The 17,301-nt window shown below is 34.0% G+C and overlaps 1 protein-coding gene across 1 annotated transcript; it reads right to left on the bottom strand.

Moving 5' to 3' along the window:
• Positions 1 to 7,489: 7,489 nt before the first annotated feature.
• LOC134719502 (uncharacterized) lies at positions 7,490 to 17,301 on the bottom strand. The gene is made up of 6 exons (XM_063582491.1): positions 17,120 to 17,301; positions 12,978 to 13,172; positions 11,863 to 11,995; positions 10,808 to 11,056; positions 10,005 to 10,115; positions 7,490 to 7,880 (listed from the first exon to the last, which is right to left on the bottom strand). Exons 1-6 carry the CDS (start codon positions 17,139 to 17,141, stop codon positions 7,802 to 7,804), a joined length of 789 nt encoding a protein of 262 aa, XP_063438561.1. The 5' UTR covers positions 17,142 to 17,301; the 3' UTR covers positions 7,490 to 7,801.

Raw genomic sequence — 17,301 nt, 5'->3', positions numbered from 1 at the left:
AAAAAACACGGTTCAGTGAATCATAATAGCAATTCACGTAGCATGTCCCCAGGCTAATCTAAATACACAAAGCATTAATTTACATAACATTGCAATCAATACTCAACAAGTAATCTCCTTGGGATTTAGTTTTTATAATATATTTTTTGCGTGTTTTTATATGTATTTTGCTTTAAAATTTCAGAAATTGTGACTTTAATACTACAGAAATTCTTGATGAATCCATAGATGTAATAACCTAGTGTAAACATACATGTATAATACATTTTTGTTAGATCTTTAAATAATTAGTTTTTATTATTTTTATTTTTTTTATTTTTTTGCGTTTTTGTTATACTCGATATATTTCCCTTCATATATTGTAATTTTGTATGTATTCTTTCATTATCATAAACACGTAAACTAGTATATAAATTTATTTTGTTTATTCACATATGTCGCTTGATTAATTATTCCCGTTTTCTGATCTTCTAAAATCACGTACGAAGTATCCTTAAATCTCGTGTGCTCTATTTCTAAATATGTTTTTGTTAGTTCGCATTAAACTGAACATTTATAAACTGTAAATTATTATAATGTTTCTGGTCTCTATTGTTTAGAATATTTTGATCAACGAAGCAATAAACATAAACCCTTCGGTAATGTTTTAAATTAAAAGAAACACATTTATTTTATGATCGATAAAGAAATTATAAATCTTAAAAATATTTCATTTATGACATCAATATACACAAAATCAAAAGATAAAAAGATTAATCATTGCGAAAACGTATTGATCAACATTACGTAACTAGTTATTTTAACCATATAACTCTACAGAGGTTCGTTCCGGGTAAAATCATTGTAATACATGTAATGTATTAGCCCGGCCCGGGGATGTGTAATATCTTATGATTGACGGTGTTATTACAAAATAATCACATTTCTGACAGATTGTGTTTTGTTCATGCAATATTATGTATTGAATTACAGCCATTAGCGCTCTGACGCGATGTTTGTTTACCTATTCTTGGATTTTTCATACCCTGCAGGTGCGCGGTGTTCGTCACAGAGAAATGACGCAAGGTTTCACCTTTTGTAATGACCATTGATTTAGATAAGTTTATTTATCTTTATTATCTTATTGTAAATACATGTTAGGTGTTTTGTTTGAGAAAAGACTTTGTGTTAATATTTGAACATTTAAAGAAGTAATTTAAGTAATTATCATGGAATGTATGACAAAGACAATACATTCATGGGAAAAATTTCTAAGTCAGGAAATGTTGAAAAGAGAGACAAAGCGAATTTGTCCGAATGTGTGCGTCCCAGGTTAGGTTAGGTTATGTGGGGGCTTGGGATCCCGCTAGCATGCATAACCACATTATGTATGTATGTCATTGTGCCTGTCTCAAGTCAGAGACCTGTTATTCAGTGATTTTCGTTGTTTATGCGGTACCTTTTTGTTTTTCTTTCTTTTTTGTACATAAATAAGTTCGTAAGTTTTCTCGTTTGAATTGTTTTACATTGTTATTTTAGTGCCTTTTATAGCTGACTATGCGATATGGGCTTTGCTCATTGTTAAAGGCCGTACGGTGACCTATAGTTGTTAATGTGTTTGTCATTTTGGTTTTCGTGGAGAGTTGTCTCATTTGGAATCATACCACATCTTCTTTTTTATAGTCAAAGAGTCTCGTAAGAACTGCAATTATAACCAAGTAAAAAATGTAAACCAACATTTAACATTTGCGCTCCTTGGCCATTTTGCAAACTTAGATGCATATCAAGACTCCTCTTTAACAAATATTACATGACAATTCGAAATGATTAAATACACTCGAGGTATTTGTTGTGTGTTATTTTTGGTGTTTTCTTTTTAAAAGAAACTATAATTACTGAAAGCTTCAGCCGTCATATATATAATTGTCATATATATGACAACAAACAAAACGTAAACTGAGTTTGTACAGATATATGCTGTATTTTCAACCGCCCTCGAAATAAAATATTCGAATTTACAAGACAAGGTAAGACAGTAGAAAATAACCGCACGCAAATGAAATATTCATGATAGTATAACAATCTTTATGTGTTCCGCGGAACAACGTGTTGTTCCGTGTCTTGCCTGCGATTGTTGCTATCAGTGTAAAATAGTACTGTTGACAGTAAAAGGCCGCAGGTCCGTTTATAAGTAAAAAACAGATCTTTTTATAATCCATTTTTTCCTACTAATTTATCATAGAGATAAGCTTTTGTCCAAGTGTCATAACAAACCATGAAGGTTTACATATTTTTCACGAACTAAATATGTCCCTGCGTGAAACAAATTTAATCCCAGACTGTATTTACATGTTAAGCAAATGTTAGTCCTTTTATCAATAAATACGTAAAAAGGAAAAACAAATATTTCAATTATTTTGCTTTGGATTTATTGTTAAAAAAAAAGAAGCATTTTCCAAAATTAGAAAGACTTCCATAAAGGTGTTGTCAAAGTTATATACATATACACCTGAAGGTCCCCTTTAAGCACAAAAACGGAAACAGAACCGTCATTAACTCGACCCATAAAGAGTTTAAACATAGATTCGGAGAAAAATTACTACTTTGTATATATTGCCTTTTTGATCATTTTCATTTATTAAAGTTTCTATCTATCTATATCTATCTAACCGCTATCTATCATAGTTTTCAAGACAATACATTCTGTATGTACGTGCCTGTCCCAAGTCAGGAGCCTGTAATTTAGTGGTTGTCGTGTGTTTAAGTGTTACATATTTGTTTTTCGTTCTTTTTTTGTACATAAATGAGGTCGTTAGTTTTCTCGTTTGAATTGGTTTACATTGTCTTATCGGGGCCTTTTATAGCTAACTATGCGGTATTGGGTTTTGTCTTTGTTGAAGGCCGTACGGTGATCTATAGTTGTTAATTTCTGTGTCATTTAGTCTATTGTTGAGAGTTGTTTCATTGGCAATCATACCACATCTTCTTCTCCTCTAAAATTAGCAAAAACCGTCAGTATAGAGCAATAACAAATCGACGGACGAATTCGGCCATCGGACTTGATATCTAGTAGATTTTGCCTTGCTTATCCTTTTTGCTTCTTAAAGTTTCTATCTACAGTCGAAGTTTTAAGATATTAGGCAAAGACGTATAAAAAATGTAAATAAATCGGTATTAAAATGTACTATCTGTAATAAAAAGTCGTGTGGCGATTTTGGCCATGTCAATTAACCTATTTGAAAATCTTGTTCTGTCAAAAACATGCACTATTTTTGCTTTTTAAAGTTTCCATCTACCTACAGGTGAGGTGATCACTTAGGGAACCACTGAAGCCTGAGCCAGTGCTCCCTCTCTTGAGAAAATTTCTCGATCCGCCAATGTTCTATTATAGGTTTCAAGATAAAAGTCAAAAATGAAAAAAATCGTCATTTAATGACAGTAAACACTCAAAGGAGTTGCATTACAGTGTTGACTTCGAATATCAATAGTTGAGCTCAACATTCTGGATATTTCTGCATTTGTCAAATTTTCTGTACTTATAGCGGTTTTCAATGTTATAGTAGCAACTTTATTCATTTTATTCCTATGTTGTAGCATGATTGACAAAGGCGGCCATATCGGTGAAAAAAGAATTATAAAAATCTGCATCGGAAGAGAAAACAATCTTATTTGAACTATTTAGTATTTTTTTTAATTTTTATTTACACTAAATCCAGTGGATGTCTGATTTTTGTCGATTCTGCGACAAAAGTCGCAGTCGGAAAGCTCGATAATAATTAGGGATAGTAATCCGTCAACAGCTGCGTTAAATAACTTCTAAACAGATTTTTATTTTAGAAGATGGAAGACCTGGATGCTTCATATAAAAAAGAAGATGCGGTATGATTGACAATGAGGAAACTGTCCGCAAGAGACAAAACTGTTCGCGCAATCCCAACCCTTACCTAACCTGGGACAGTGGTATAACAGTACAACATAAGAACGAACTATAAAAATCAGTTGAAAAAGGCTCAACTCATCAGATGGACAAACATACAAGTGGGCGTGACCGGGTACTTGTACATCCAACAGCAAGCAGACACTAGGAACAGATCTGAGAGTACACGCAGATATCCGACAGCTAGTTCAAAGCCACTAACAACTGATAAAAAAAATCATGCATCTAAGACTAAATTATCAATTCGTACACATCCAATGGATTTAGTGTAAAGACGTTATATACAGTCAGAGAAAAACATGACCTTGTGCAATACCAATACAAGATACAGGTATCGACAGATCGTAGATCCATGAATGTGTTTAGTAGTAAATACAGTAGTTTTGAATATGTGATAAATAGCCTGCTGTTTAATCCATATAGCGCAACTTTGATACGCACCCTTTATCGCATACCCTTTATCACACCCCTACCCTTTATCGCATACCCTTTATCATACATTTACCCTTTATCACACCCCTACTTTTTTTTCTTTTTTTTCACATTAAGCAAATTATGTATTTTTTTGGCTTATTAAATTTTTTCCTCAAAATAGGTCCAATAAAACGGTCAATCGGGCGTGACACAATTTATTGAATGACGTCATTGTTTGGAATGTGACGTCACGAACGTTTTCATAATCATGGCACACTATACAAAACACACAAAAAATACAATAATAAACAAAATATTTTTAAAACAGCACGCAAATAGTAAGGTAACCCAGGTGCTTCGGATAAGTAATTGAGCAGTTCTTTTAAGACCTTTGAAACAAGACAAAAGTAGAACGGAAGGTAACCCAGTGCTATGGATCAGAAAACAGTTCATATGATATAATACTCTTTTGTTGAAATATATGAAAAAGCGTATAATACATGGAAAAATCCGTATCGCATGCCGTATCACCCTCGACCAATATCATCCCTCGGGCCTATTAAAAAAGGCCCTTGGGCTGATATTGGTGTCTCGGGATGATACGACTTATGTATGATACGGATTTTGCCATGTATTATTCTCTATGTATATAGATGCATTATAATATGAAGTTTCCATCTTGTCTTTTTTCCATTGTCCTTGGTCTCATTTTCATGGTTCAGTGACTACTTGAACAGAAATTAAGATTTATTTGTGATGTTAATTTTTTTCTTATGAGTAAAATGATAACGATATTTAGTGTATGCCTACCTTGCAAGGTCCCATGCCCGTCAGGAAGTTTTCATTTGAACTCGATCTCATTTCTTGGATCAGTAAACAAACACCTGTCCTAAGTCAGGAATCTGATGTACAGTAGTAATTGTCGTTTGTTTATGTAATATATACGTGTTTCTCGTTTTTCGTTTTGTTTATATAGATTGGACCGTTGGTTTTCCCGTTTGAATGGTTTAACACTAGTAATTTTGGGGCCCTTTATAGCTTGTTGTTCGGTGTGAGCCAAGGCTCCGTGTTGAAAGCCGTACTTTAACCTATAATGGTTTACTTTTTAAATTGTTATTTGGATGGAGAGTTGTCTCATTGGCACTCACACCACATCTTCCTATATCTATAAAGTAAAGTTTTCATACCATAACCAAACGTCTATTATATTTGGTGTAAGAAATAATTGTATAAGGTGTATATGTCCAACTGGAAGGTGTCATCTGACCTTGTCCTCATATTTATAATTCAGTGGTTAAGTTTTTGTGCTTTGGTCTTTTTTCTATAATACTATATTTAATAGGTCAGCTAAATGTGGTGTATTGACTGCTTGTAAGTTGTACATGTATTTATCGTTTGGTTTCTTTGACCTTGGCCTCATTTTCTTGGATCATGTTGAGTTTATCTGATTCTTGTAGTATATAGTTATCAAAAGTACCAGGATTATACTTTAGTACGCCAGACGCGCGTAAAACTTTATATTAAGGGCTATAAACTGGTTAGAAAACGTAAACGACAAAGTCAGCAATTTCAAAGTTTTTAAAGGGGTATTACTCATATACTGGAAAAGTTGCGCTTAGTACCTAATTTCGAACTTGATCTGTGTTTTGTTGTTATATGCGTTGTGTATAAGTTTTATGATATTTGATTGCAGCAAACTAAAGTACGAGGACTGAAACTAAAAATTAAGCATTGTTTTATTTTTATAAAGTGTCATGACTCATGAACGATAAAAGTGACGCCATCTAATTTCGTACTTGATCTGTGTTTTGTGGTAATATGCATTGTGTGTTAGTTTTGTCATATTTGGTTGAAGCAAAGTAACGTATTCTAAAAAGAGAACGGAAAGCAAGTTTTGTCTACGTTCGCGGCGGACACGCTGACTGGAGAGACATCATAGGTAACGCTATGGCGGAGTCATAACTGTAAAAATGAGTAGTTGTAGCATGGATGATTTTCGCCATATTGTTTTAAGGGTAATTGTTATCTTGATAATCATATTTTGCTCATTCAAGTTTCTATATATTTATAATAAACACCTATAAAAAGTCGACTGACAGTTTTGGCGTCTTTGATAATTAGTAGAGCTCAAAATTCTGAACTGCCATTTTCAGATTTTATCTAACGATTGTAAATATAAATCTTAATAATCAAAACTCGCATTAAACCGTGTTTACCTCTATGTTCTTTTCCTATCCATGTCAGCTATCTTGGTTGACAGACGGGATCATCGGACACATTTGTAAACATTGATGATTTTGGTCAAGTTTGGTTAAATTTGGTCCAGTAAAAAAAAAAACAAAGGACGACAACGATGTGCGATGACGGTGCATGAATATCGACGATTAATGGACGGCAAGTGATGAGAAAAGGTTAAATTTTCAGTTTGGATTAAGTCATCCAAAAAAGCTCAACTCATCAGATTGAAAGAAAGCACGCAAAAACTTACTTTCTCAGGGTCAAAAACAAATTATTTTTTCTCCAAAAACTGGAAACAAACTTTTTTTCCCAAAACAATCCATAGCCCCCCCCCCCCCCCCCTCCCGAAAATCAAATGGTTGCTGTCTTAGTTAGTACATATCTAGCATCCAATAGATTTAACTTACAAAGACGTCTTCAACAGTCGAGGAAAAACACGAGCTTGTGCAATGTCAAAATATATGTAACGACAGATTGTCCGTGCTCCAGCCCACCATTTGAGACGTTAAGCATGCCATTTAGATTTATGCAGGTGTGTGATACAGGCGTCTTACATTTTTTTCTGTATTGCGATGGCTGCAACATGAAACTTTTATATATTGGGGGTGTCCAAGTAATTACATATCATCACAAATATTTTGCCAACATAATCACAGTAATCATTTACTTTTTTTTTAAAAGATAAACAAATAATATAAAATACAGTCCTAGATTATCAAATAATCATGAAATATTTAATCACTATAAAAACGACCATGTAATCACATAATCCAAAAACCCATGAGAAGGCTCTTACATATACAATATCTATGTTGCAGATGTATTTATACTTACGTACATGTACAACTTCTTCTATCTGTATATCATGACTTCCAATTATGGAACACCTCCACAACGTACAACATTAAAATCCTTTCTCGTGTTTATATTTATTTACACATACATATTTGAATTTGGGATTAATATAATCATAAAAATATAAATAACTAAATTGCATAGGTCATTGATGTAAACAAAAAATACAAATAAATACTTTTTTCCAAGACAAATGGCATCACATAATATATGCCTAACACAAGACAATTTCATCACACGTTAAACATGTTAAACATATATCCATTTAATGTCTCATTTCCTTGAAAATTAACTTATTCAGACGCATATACTGTTGAGTGAGATCTTATATAGGGGAGACGATCGCTGCGATAGAATACGCCGGAGAGTTTTCGAAAATCAAAATGGCGTCTGATCATCTTCCGGTAACTCAAATACTGGCGCATTATTTGGATTGATTCGTGGTATTCTACCATACCTAAAATATCAATTAAATAAGTGTCAATTAACGTTTAAGTGAGATTTTCAATAACACTGCAACAACTTATCTTAAAATATTTTATACATTATGATTAAATGCTGAAAACAGTCGTGATATTATGATGCATTGTGGTCATTGTGCAAAATAATTCGTAATTCAGTCATTACTATTCCAGGATATCAGAATATCAAATAGCTGTTCTCTGAGGAAAAAATATTGCCATAAATGATATATTTAATTCGTGCAATGTCTAAGTATAAAGCGCTTATGACGCGCCAGTCTTATTTTAACCACTCAGTAAGTTGTCTGTGTTAGATTGACCAATCGTTATTATATATTACAACCCCTGGATATTTTAGTTACTATTTCTGTTTAAAATACATTTAGTGAAAATCAGTGTGTTGCAAATCGTATATTCAACGTATTTCCACGGTAAGCTTGAACATATGTTCTGTAGTGTTTAGTGGAACCAAGCAAAAACATGTTTATAAAAAAGAAGATGTGGTCTGATTGCCAATGAGACAACTATCCACAAAAGACCAAAATGACAGACATTAACAACTATAGGTCACCGTACGGCCTTCAACAATAAGCAAAGACCGTACCGCATAGTCAGCTATAAAAGACCCCGATAAGAACCGAACAAAGGCTTTTGTATATGCATTCGTTATTCAACATGAGAAAACTAATCTATATAAACATAACCACTAATGGATTGTTCCATAACTTATTTTTTCTAAAATCTACATTTCAAGCATTTATAGCTATTCATGATCAGTCAGTTAAAAAAAGTGGTCGTCGTTTCATTTCAATATTGCAACTTATTCAGACTTGTGACACATTCAACATACTTATAAATTGATTGATTTATTGTTGGGTGCTTAACGTCCAATGGCAAATATTTCATGCATATTCAGGACGAGAACAAGTTCACAATAAATACTATAGGTAGGTCTTGAAATAATAGAGGCCATCTGGGATGATGATCGGGGAAATTTCGACTGCACCACTGGAAAATGAGGGTATATTAGATATGGACAGAAATGTTGCCTTGCAACAGGCCACCTACGGACCCCTCAAAGAGTTGTTGCAAGGGTCCTTAACATGCAAAGAGCGTGGCACTCTCCTGACACGAGGCATCGGAACTTATAAATTGTAAATTCCCTGAACAAAACAACTACAATAAGGCAATTATAACATCCTATCTTATTTATCAACCAAAAGTAACTTTTTTAAAAAGGGTTCTACAGTGATGCTAGATTCTTATGATTTTATTTGATAACAAAATGTCCCAGATCTTTTACTTATTGACAAAGTTATAGCTATGCATTACAACTATCTTGTATAACTGACTATACGATATTGGTTACTTTACTTATTGTTCCAGTGGTTGTCGTCTGTTTAATGTGGTTTATAAGTGTATCTAGTTTTTCGTTTTTATAAAGATAAGACCGTTGGGTTTTCCGTTTGAATGGGTTTACACTAGTAATTTTTGGAGCCCTTTATTGCTTGCTGCTCGATGTAAGCCAAAGCTCTGTGTTGAAGGCCGTACCTTGACCTATAATGGTTTACTTTTATAAATTATTACTTGGATGGAGGGTTGCCTTATTGGCACAATCATACCACATCTTCCTTTATCTATTTACGGTTGCCTATGATTGCTTACATCCACTTTCTTGGAACTTTTGTGGGTAAATGTCTGACTGGAAACCATTTCACATCTCGTCATTTCTATATTTTGTTTAAAATATATACTTTTTTCATATATTTTTTTTATCCAAATAAGGGGTCAAATACCTGTATGACAGACTATATATACTACGATCTCTTTATACTACAAAGAGACAATTTGCGATAAGACGTGTCACGGTACTTGTCTATCCCAAATTCATGTATTTGGTTTTGATGTTATATTTGTTATTGTCGTGGGATTTTGTCTGATGCTTGGTCCGTTTCTGTGTGTGTGACCTTTTAGTGTTGTGTCGTTGTTCTCCTCTTTTATTTAATGCGTTTCCCTCGGTTTTAGCCGGTTTGTTACCCCGATTTTGTTTTTTGTCCATGGATTTATGAGTTTTGAACAGCGGTATACTGCTGTTGCCTTTATTTAAAATAAAGAATTACCTTTCATAATCATAATTATTCATGGCCTTTATACTACGATCGCTCCACCGTCTATCCACAGGTTCATGACAGTTCGTGTTCGTGTGACAACATTGTCGTTCATCTGGTGACCTGTAAGGGAACAAGTTTATAAGATCCGGAGCACCTGAGATCACCCCTAGATTTTGGTGGGGTTCGTGTTGTTTATTCTTTAGTGTTCTATGTTGTGTCAAATATGTACTATTGTTTGTCTGTTTGTCTTTTTCATTTTTAGCCATGGCGTTGTCAGTTTGTTTTAGACTTATGAGTTTGACTGTCCCTTTGGTATCTTCCGTCCCTCTTTTTATAAGATAACAAATTGAGAATAGAAATGAGAAATGTGTCAAAGGGACAAAACCCAACTTGACAGCCGAAGTCCACCAATGGAGCTTCAAAACGAATAGAAAATCCCGCACACGGAGACAGGCTTCAGCTGGGTCCTAAGCAAAAATGCGTACTAGTTCATTGAAAGTAGACGCCATACTTATCATAACTTGAAACATATATAGGAACTAAAATTTAAAAGCATACAAGACTAGCAAAGGCAGAGGTTCCTCATGTTTATATCAAACAAAATCTAACTAAAGATTTCTTTTTTCTTCTTAAAAAAATAAGTTACTTTTAGATGCTATCGGTAAAGAATTTTTTCAGTTGATTTATTTGCCATTTAGAACCCGATAAATTGTCATTATGAATTGGTTTTCAATGATGAAAAATCGGAACACAAGACATTTCTTAGGTATAGACGTATAACCGATTCCTACTTGTGTAAGCATTATCCTTACCCTGTACTCCATGGTGCATCGTAGTCAGCCTCGCTTTCAAGAGTACTTCCGGTAGATCGAGAATGACTTGATAAACGAGGACGGGGTTGTTGGTAATACGCAGGGTTTATAAATGTCTCAAATGGTCTAATGATGCCGACCTCTGACCCGTCCTCTGCAACACTAATGACAGCAGGAGGATGATCTTTTATATCGTGAACATATGTCATAGAATCAACTGACTGTGTCCCTAAGCCGTCTGTTCTTCTCCTGAAAATTAAAATCAATCTGAAACCATTGATACAATGCATTTGCAAGCCATATATTGCAGCTGATATTACTCCCTCATGGCGTGGTATGTATTTTACCATGAAAGCTATTTATATTGGTAAATTTGGTCTTTCGTTGTATTGTCGAGATAGCAACGCTTTTTGTGTAAATCTGCATGATTATCGCCAGCAATATTGAAACACATACCATTTTTAAAAAGACTAACTCGTCTTCAATTTACATTTGTTAGCTCTAATGTCCAATCCTAAAACTAATTGCTAGCTTTCTAAATTTTGTCTAATGTGCATACTAAAACAATCTTAAACTTTGAATGAATTATGTTTACATTAAAAAGACCGTTTAATTTAAAAAAAAACACAAAAAAAAATGTAGTTGCTTGGCTATGCATGCATCACCCGCCCTATCAATCCACACGTAGCCAAAATGTCGCAATCGGAAATAGGACATTCTGTAAAATCACAAATCAGACGACTACACCGGCTGCTTAGTACCTACAGAGATAGAGAAATGTTCTTAAATTAATTTTGTCGGTATAGCTGTTTGAAGTCTCTGATGAATTTGTTCACGACTAAGCCATAGACTGGTTGATTCCGAGCTTGACTTTTTTTAAATACAACTGTTATTGTTGAGAAGACTGTATATTGCCCGCTAGATTGTATTGTTGTCGTTGGGGTGTCGTTTAATAGACGTATACAATATCTCCTTATATAAATACAAGGATGCTCTATAGGCTACAGACTAATTGATATCTCTGTATTGAATAAAAGTATACTGAAATAATTTACCTTCGAAGTTCTTTGTCACTAAAACACGTTAGTTTCGCTATCAGTATAGTAACAGCAAATAGAAACAATGCTCCACAGGCACAAAATACACCAATGTAAAGTTTTGTAGAGTCTGACATAGCAAATGTTTCATCTGAAAATACAAAAAGATATATTTCTTTAATATGACAATATAAACAATGTTATTCTGGCAAAGAACTCGTAAGTTTATTCTGGAATTATGCTTCCTAACACTATAGGGAGATAACTCTGTAAAATTAAGAGAACGTTTGAATGACGTTGTGTTCTTAAGGGAATGTTTAGATTCGCAATGATAAAAATAAGTGTTTGTCAAACTGCTATATAATCAGTATAATTTTTCTGATTAAACGGTTGGTTCAATTTTTTAAAATTTTTTTTTTATTTTTGTGTAAGGGTCAAAGTAAATACTTTGTCAAAATTTTAGGAAAATTAAACGAGCAAAAAAGTAAAACAACAAACATATCGAACTTAGTGGAAAATACAATGCCAAAATCATAATCTCAAACACAACAAACTAATGTGTAACATGCAACTGTCATAATTCTGACAGATTTGGTACAGAACTTAAGAAAATGATGGATTGAATTATAGCAAGCTAAACCTATCGCTTGCATGACAGTCAATTCCATACGGTTGACAACGATGTGTAAACAAAGCAAAGAGACACAATATGTAAATATGTCAAATAGGCCTTTGTCTTTATGTTAAATGACTCGCTTGTTTGATTGTAAACATATTTTCATAACATAGTTCAGCAATAAATAATACCGTTTCCAATTTCAAAATAAAACATGTAAAACTAATTATAAATGATTATGTATGTGCTCATGCACATTTATGAATGTTTTGATTTGTTTGTTGGAGCTTAACGCCACTTCAGCTCTATTTGATATACATCGTGGCTGTCTCTTTTTTAGGCAGAGGGAGTTGGAGAATCCGGAAAGTAATCCCAATCTCCTACAGGATTGTTTGATGTGCACTGGGTTGTTATATGAAATGAATTTAAGAGAAAAGCCGAAAAGACAGATTTAAATAAGGAAATCCTTTATAAAATTCATGTTGAACAAATTATTTTTTGGTTGTTACCATTATACCTGTACAGTGAGGTTGCGCCTCTACATTCCATCTACCAGAACTTAAGCACGTGATAATATCTCGTCCAATCAATTTATAGTCTTCAGGGCACGTGAGGTATACTTTCTGTCCTACTGTTCTTTGAGTCGTACTTAATAGTGCATCTGGTGTATGTGAAGTATTGGTCCTTGGAAGAAATCGAAAGTCTATGCATTCTGAAAAAAGAAGAAGATAAATTTGAGGCTGGAGCAAATGTTGATGCCTGTGCAAATATGTTGTAGTTCGCCTTCGCCATAAAAGCAGGGGAGTGTGCATAAATAATTGTACTTAGATATAGGAAGAAGTGGTATGAGTGCCAATGAGACAACTCTCCATCCAAATAACAATTTTAAAACTATTATAGGTCAATGTACGGCCTTCAACACGGAGCCTTGGCTCACACCGAACAACAAGCTATAAAGGGCTCCAAAATTACTAGTGTAAAACCATTCAAACGGGAAAACCAACGGTCTAACATACATATAAAAAAAACGAGAAACGAGAAACACGTATAAATTACATAAACAAACGACAACTACTGTACATCAGATTCCTGACTTAGGACAGGTGCAAACATTTGCAGCGGGATTAAACGTTTTAATGGATCCAAACCTTCTCCCTTTTTCTGAAACAATAGCATAACATCACAACATAGAAAAACACACGCTGAAATATTGTTTGGTTTTGAAAAGTCAGTCAGATATCGTCATTCAGTTGGTGTCGATTATTTTCTGTATATCATATTTGTTTTTCGCTCATTGCTTTGTTCATCAATCAGGCCGTCACTTTTTTCGTTTGAATTGTTTTACATTTGTCATTTCGATACCTTTCATGTCTGACTATGCGGTACGGGTTTTGACCATGGTTGTGGACAGTTGTCTCATTGGCAATCATACGACAAACAAAATTTAACAAAAAGAAAAGCATACATACTCCATTTTCTTACCAATGAGATAGGGGCTCATGCTTCATTATTAATGTATATTGATCAAGTTAAATCTTATATTGCCCACGCGTACAAACGGTCATTTTTACTAGTACTTTAACATGACCTACTTGTTATACCAAATATACATACATACGAACATGTATGTAAAAAAATAGAACATATATGGTGAAGATATTAATTGTTGAAATTATAGTAATGTATTGAAACGACATAATGAACTCACCTTAAAAATGTAAATATTTTGTAAAATTATCTATAATTTAATAGTTTTTCCTATTTAAGCGATTAAAATGTGTTTTAACTAACGTTGTAATAGCTATTACTACCGACCTTGTGAAACCATAATGGGTTGTCAAATTTGTTTAACGCCCTCAGATATATGTACAAAAACAGGAAGGTGAACTGTACCATGATAAATAGCTTTCTGTTCAGTCTGTTAGTATAGTGATAACATTTTAAAATGAATAAAGAAACCTATTGATAAATTAATACTAAGATGCAACCATTTAACTCCAAAAGGGGGGGGGGGGGGGGGGGGGTATTTTCTTAGTCCGATTTTTTTTTCTCATGTGGGGGGAATTTATTTACAGAGTAATTTGTTTTGTCATCTACTTGACCAGGACATTTTTTCATCAAATGATAGAGCAGAATATTCTTTTAGAAAAAAAAACATACCCTACCCCTAGAAGTTAAATGATCGTTCCCTTATAATGTGTTTAATTTAAGTAGCTTGGGTTTTTTTTCCTTCTTATTTTAGTGGGCTTATGTCTAGTCTCTGCTGTGTGCTCTTATCAATATTACTTTTTATTGGTTTCCAAACTGCAAAAATCAATTATCTGACAATCAAGTGAGATGTTCTAGTATTCTCTGGAGATTTAGTGTTCAATTCACACGTAGATATCATACTATAGATGCAAATTCTTAATTTAAAGGTTGGGTCTGGTTTCATTAACTCATGTATATGCTTTTCTCTGCAGTCTTGAATGGAAAAAAATAAGGGCCCGACGATTGGTTAGAGGAAGGCCTAACGTAATCAGTTCGCCCGTCACAGTCCCTTCTCACACTCCCAAACGTTCTATAAACTTTATTTACAAGATTGTTTACCACTTCTATATATAGAAATAAATGTTATATAGAGTGTGCAGGGGCAGATCCAGCCATTTAAAAAAAGGGGGCGGGTCCCAATCCAGGAGAAAGAGGGGGGTCTAGCTATATGTCCCAATTCAAATGCATTGATCGACAAAAAAGGGGGGTTCCAACCCCCGGAACCTCTAGATCCGCCACAGGTGTGTCGCATAAAAGAAACATCACATTTGAAAATCAAGGTAACTTCTAGTCACCGTAATGCATATTTCGAAAAGAAATAATCTCCGTTCCTCATTTTTTTTAACCATTCGGAGTTTGATTGTAAAACAGGACACGATTATTCACCACAACTTTTTAAAAGGTGTATCAGATGCAAGGATGAAAACCCTACAAAGTAATCAACTTGGTTCAGCAAATGCACCCCTGTATATATGTAGAGCTAGAAATTAACCGTGCTTGGTAATGAAACTTATCACGGTTATTCACGCCTTCTTAAAATATGGGTGTCCGGTATACAAAGAAGAAAACTATGCATAGTAAGGAGCCTGTTGTTCAGTGGTTGTCGTTTGTTGGTGTGGTTCGTAGGTGTTTCTCCTTGTTTTTGTAGATTAAATCCTTGGGTTTCGTGTTTGAATTGTTTTACTCTAGCCATTTCTGGTCTTTTCATAGCTATAATTGTTAACTTTTTATACGTTGTGACTTGGACATACCACATCTTCTTATCTATATCGAAAGTCATCACCAAAAACTAAACTAAGCCATTGCAGTTGATATATGTACAGTCATTCTTTCAGATTGCAGTTTGAGGATGAATTAGTGCATGGTGCATCATAAAAAAAACTTTTAGAAGCCATGTCTAAATAAAAAAAGTAATTATATTTTCATATATACAGACTATAGCGGAACCCTGTGAGATGGCCATCATTAATGTTCTCCAGATATTATTTATCAAATAGCATTTTAACATATAAGTTTCAGAAAAGAGAGACGAAAGATACCAGACGGACATTCAAACTCATAAACCGAACATGAACTGACAATGTCAAGACCATAAAAAGGCAAACAAACAAAAGTACACAAAACACAACATAGAAAACTGAAGACTGAACACAAACCCCAACAAAAACTGGGGGTGATCCCAGATGCGCAGGATCCAGCTCTACATGTTGCACCCGACGTGTTACTCACGTTAGTACAAACCTAGGAATACATCTAATTCGATAGGTCACATTCGTAAAAGGGGATTGTAGATGCGACATTATGAACGTTTTTGCTATCCTCTGTGAATTAGAAAGTATTCTATCTTTTTATTTGCAGACAAAAATCACATGCTGCTTTAAAGCGAGGAACTTCCACAAAAAGGCTTTTTCATTCTTTAACAGCACGTGTTCTCCATGACAACGTTACAACATTATGTAAGAATATTGGAAAAAGCAAAGCCTGTTTAATGTTGGTCGGGACCTTACTATACGGTATTGGGGTTTCTCATTGTTGAAAAACATACGGCGACCTATAGCTGCTTTTGTTTATGGCATTTTAGTCTCTTGTGGATAGTTACATGTATCTCATTGTCAGGCATACTACCTCCTTAATTTCAATATTAACTCGTAGCTTCTCTTTTTTCTATCATTAAAATGCAATTGTATTATTTGGCGCATAACAATTTAATACAGATAAGAAGATGTGAAGACTGCTGTACTCCTATTTTTACATTTCTACTCTTTGAGTATGTTTGTTTTAGACACGCATCGTTGACAATGTAATGGATTTTGATGCGACTGTCATACATTCGAAATTGCTGTACCAAGTCAGGAATATGACAGTTGTTATCCATTCGTTTGATGTGTTTGGCCTTTTGATTTTGCCTTGTAATTTGGGACTTTCCTTTTTGAATTTTCCTCGGAGTTAAGTATTTTTGTGGTTTTACTTTTAAGTTCTATGAGTACCAATGAGTCCATTCTCCATCCAAGTCACAATGAACAAAATGTCTGAATGTTCTTTTCTTATTTTATACATACTATAGAAGTTACATCAAGTGCACGTTATATATTTGCAATATTTACTTAACGCACACCAGCACACACTTACCCATATTTGTAATTTGTTCCATGATATCACTTAGTTTTGGTTTAGTTTTGTATTGGTACTCTAAGTTCTGATAGAAACGGTAAATTCAAATTAGATGAATTAGTTTCAGGACACATGCGCCATTCAACTTTGATCTGTGGTTTTGTGTAGGTCTGTTACTGTCAAATGTCTAAACCTGTAAT

The sequence above is a fragment of the Mytilus trossulus genome, chromosome 5 (genome assembly GCF_036588685.1).
Source record: "Mytilus trossulus isolate FHL-02 chromosome 5, PNRI_Mtr1.1.1.hap1, whole genome shotgun sequence".
Classification (NCBI taxonomy): Eukaryota; Metazoa; Mollusca; class Bivalvia; order Mytilida; family Mytilidae; genus Mytilus; species Mytilus trossulus.
This window is presented reverse-complemented; position numbering and strand designations above follow the sequence as displayed.

Coding starts and splice junctions, on each gene's coding strand:
- LOC134719502 (XM_063582491.1), bottom strand. CDS start 17,141: ATGGAACAAATTACAAATATGG. Junction 11,996..12,977: donor GGCGCAACCTCACTGTACAG/GTATAATGGTAA, acceptor TTGTATTTTCAG/ATGAAACATTTGCTATGTCA. Junction 11,057..11,862: donor AGTGACAAAGAACTTCGAAG/GTAAATTATTTC, acceptor TTTAATTTTCAG/GAGAAGAACAGACGGCTTAG.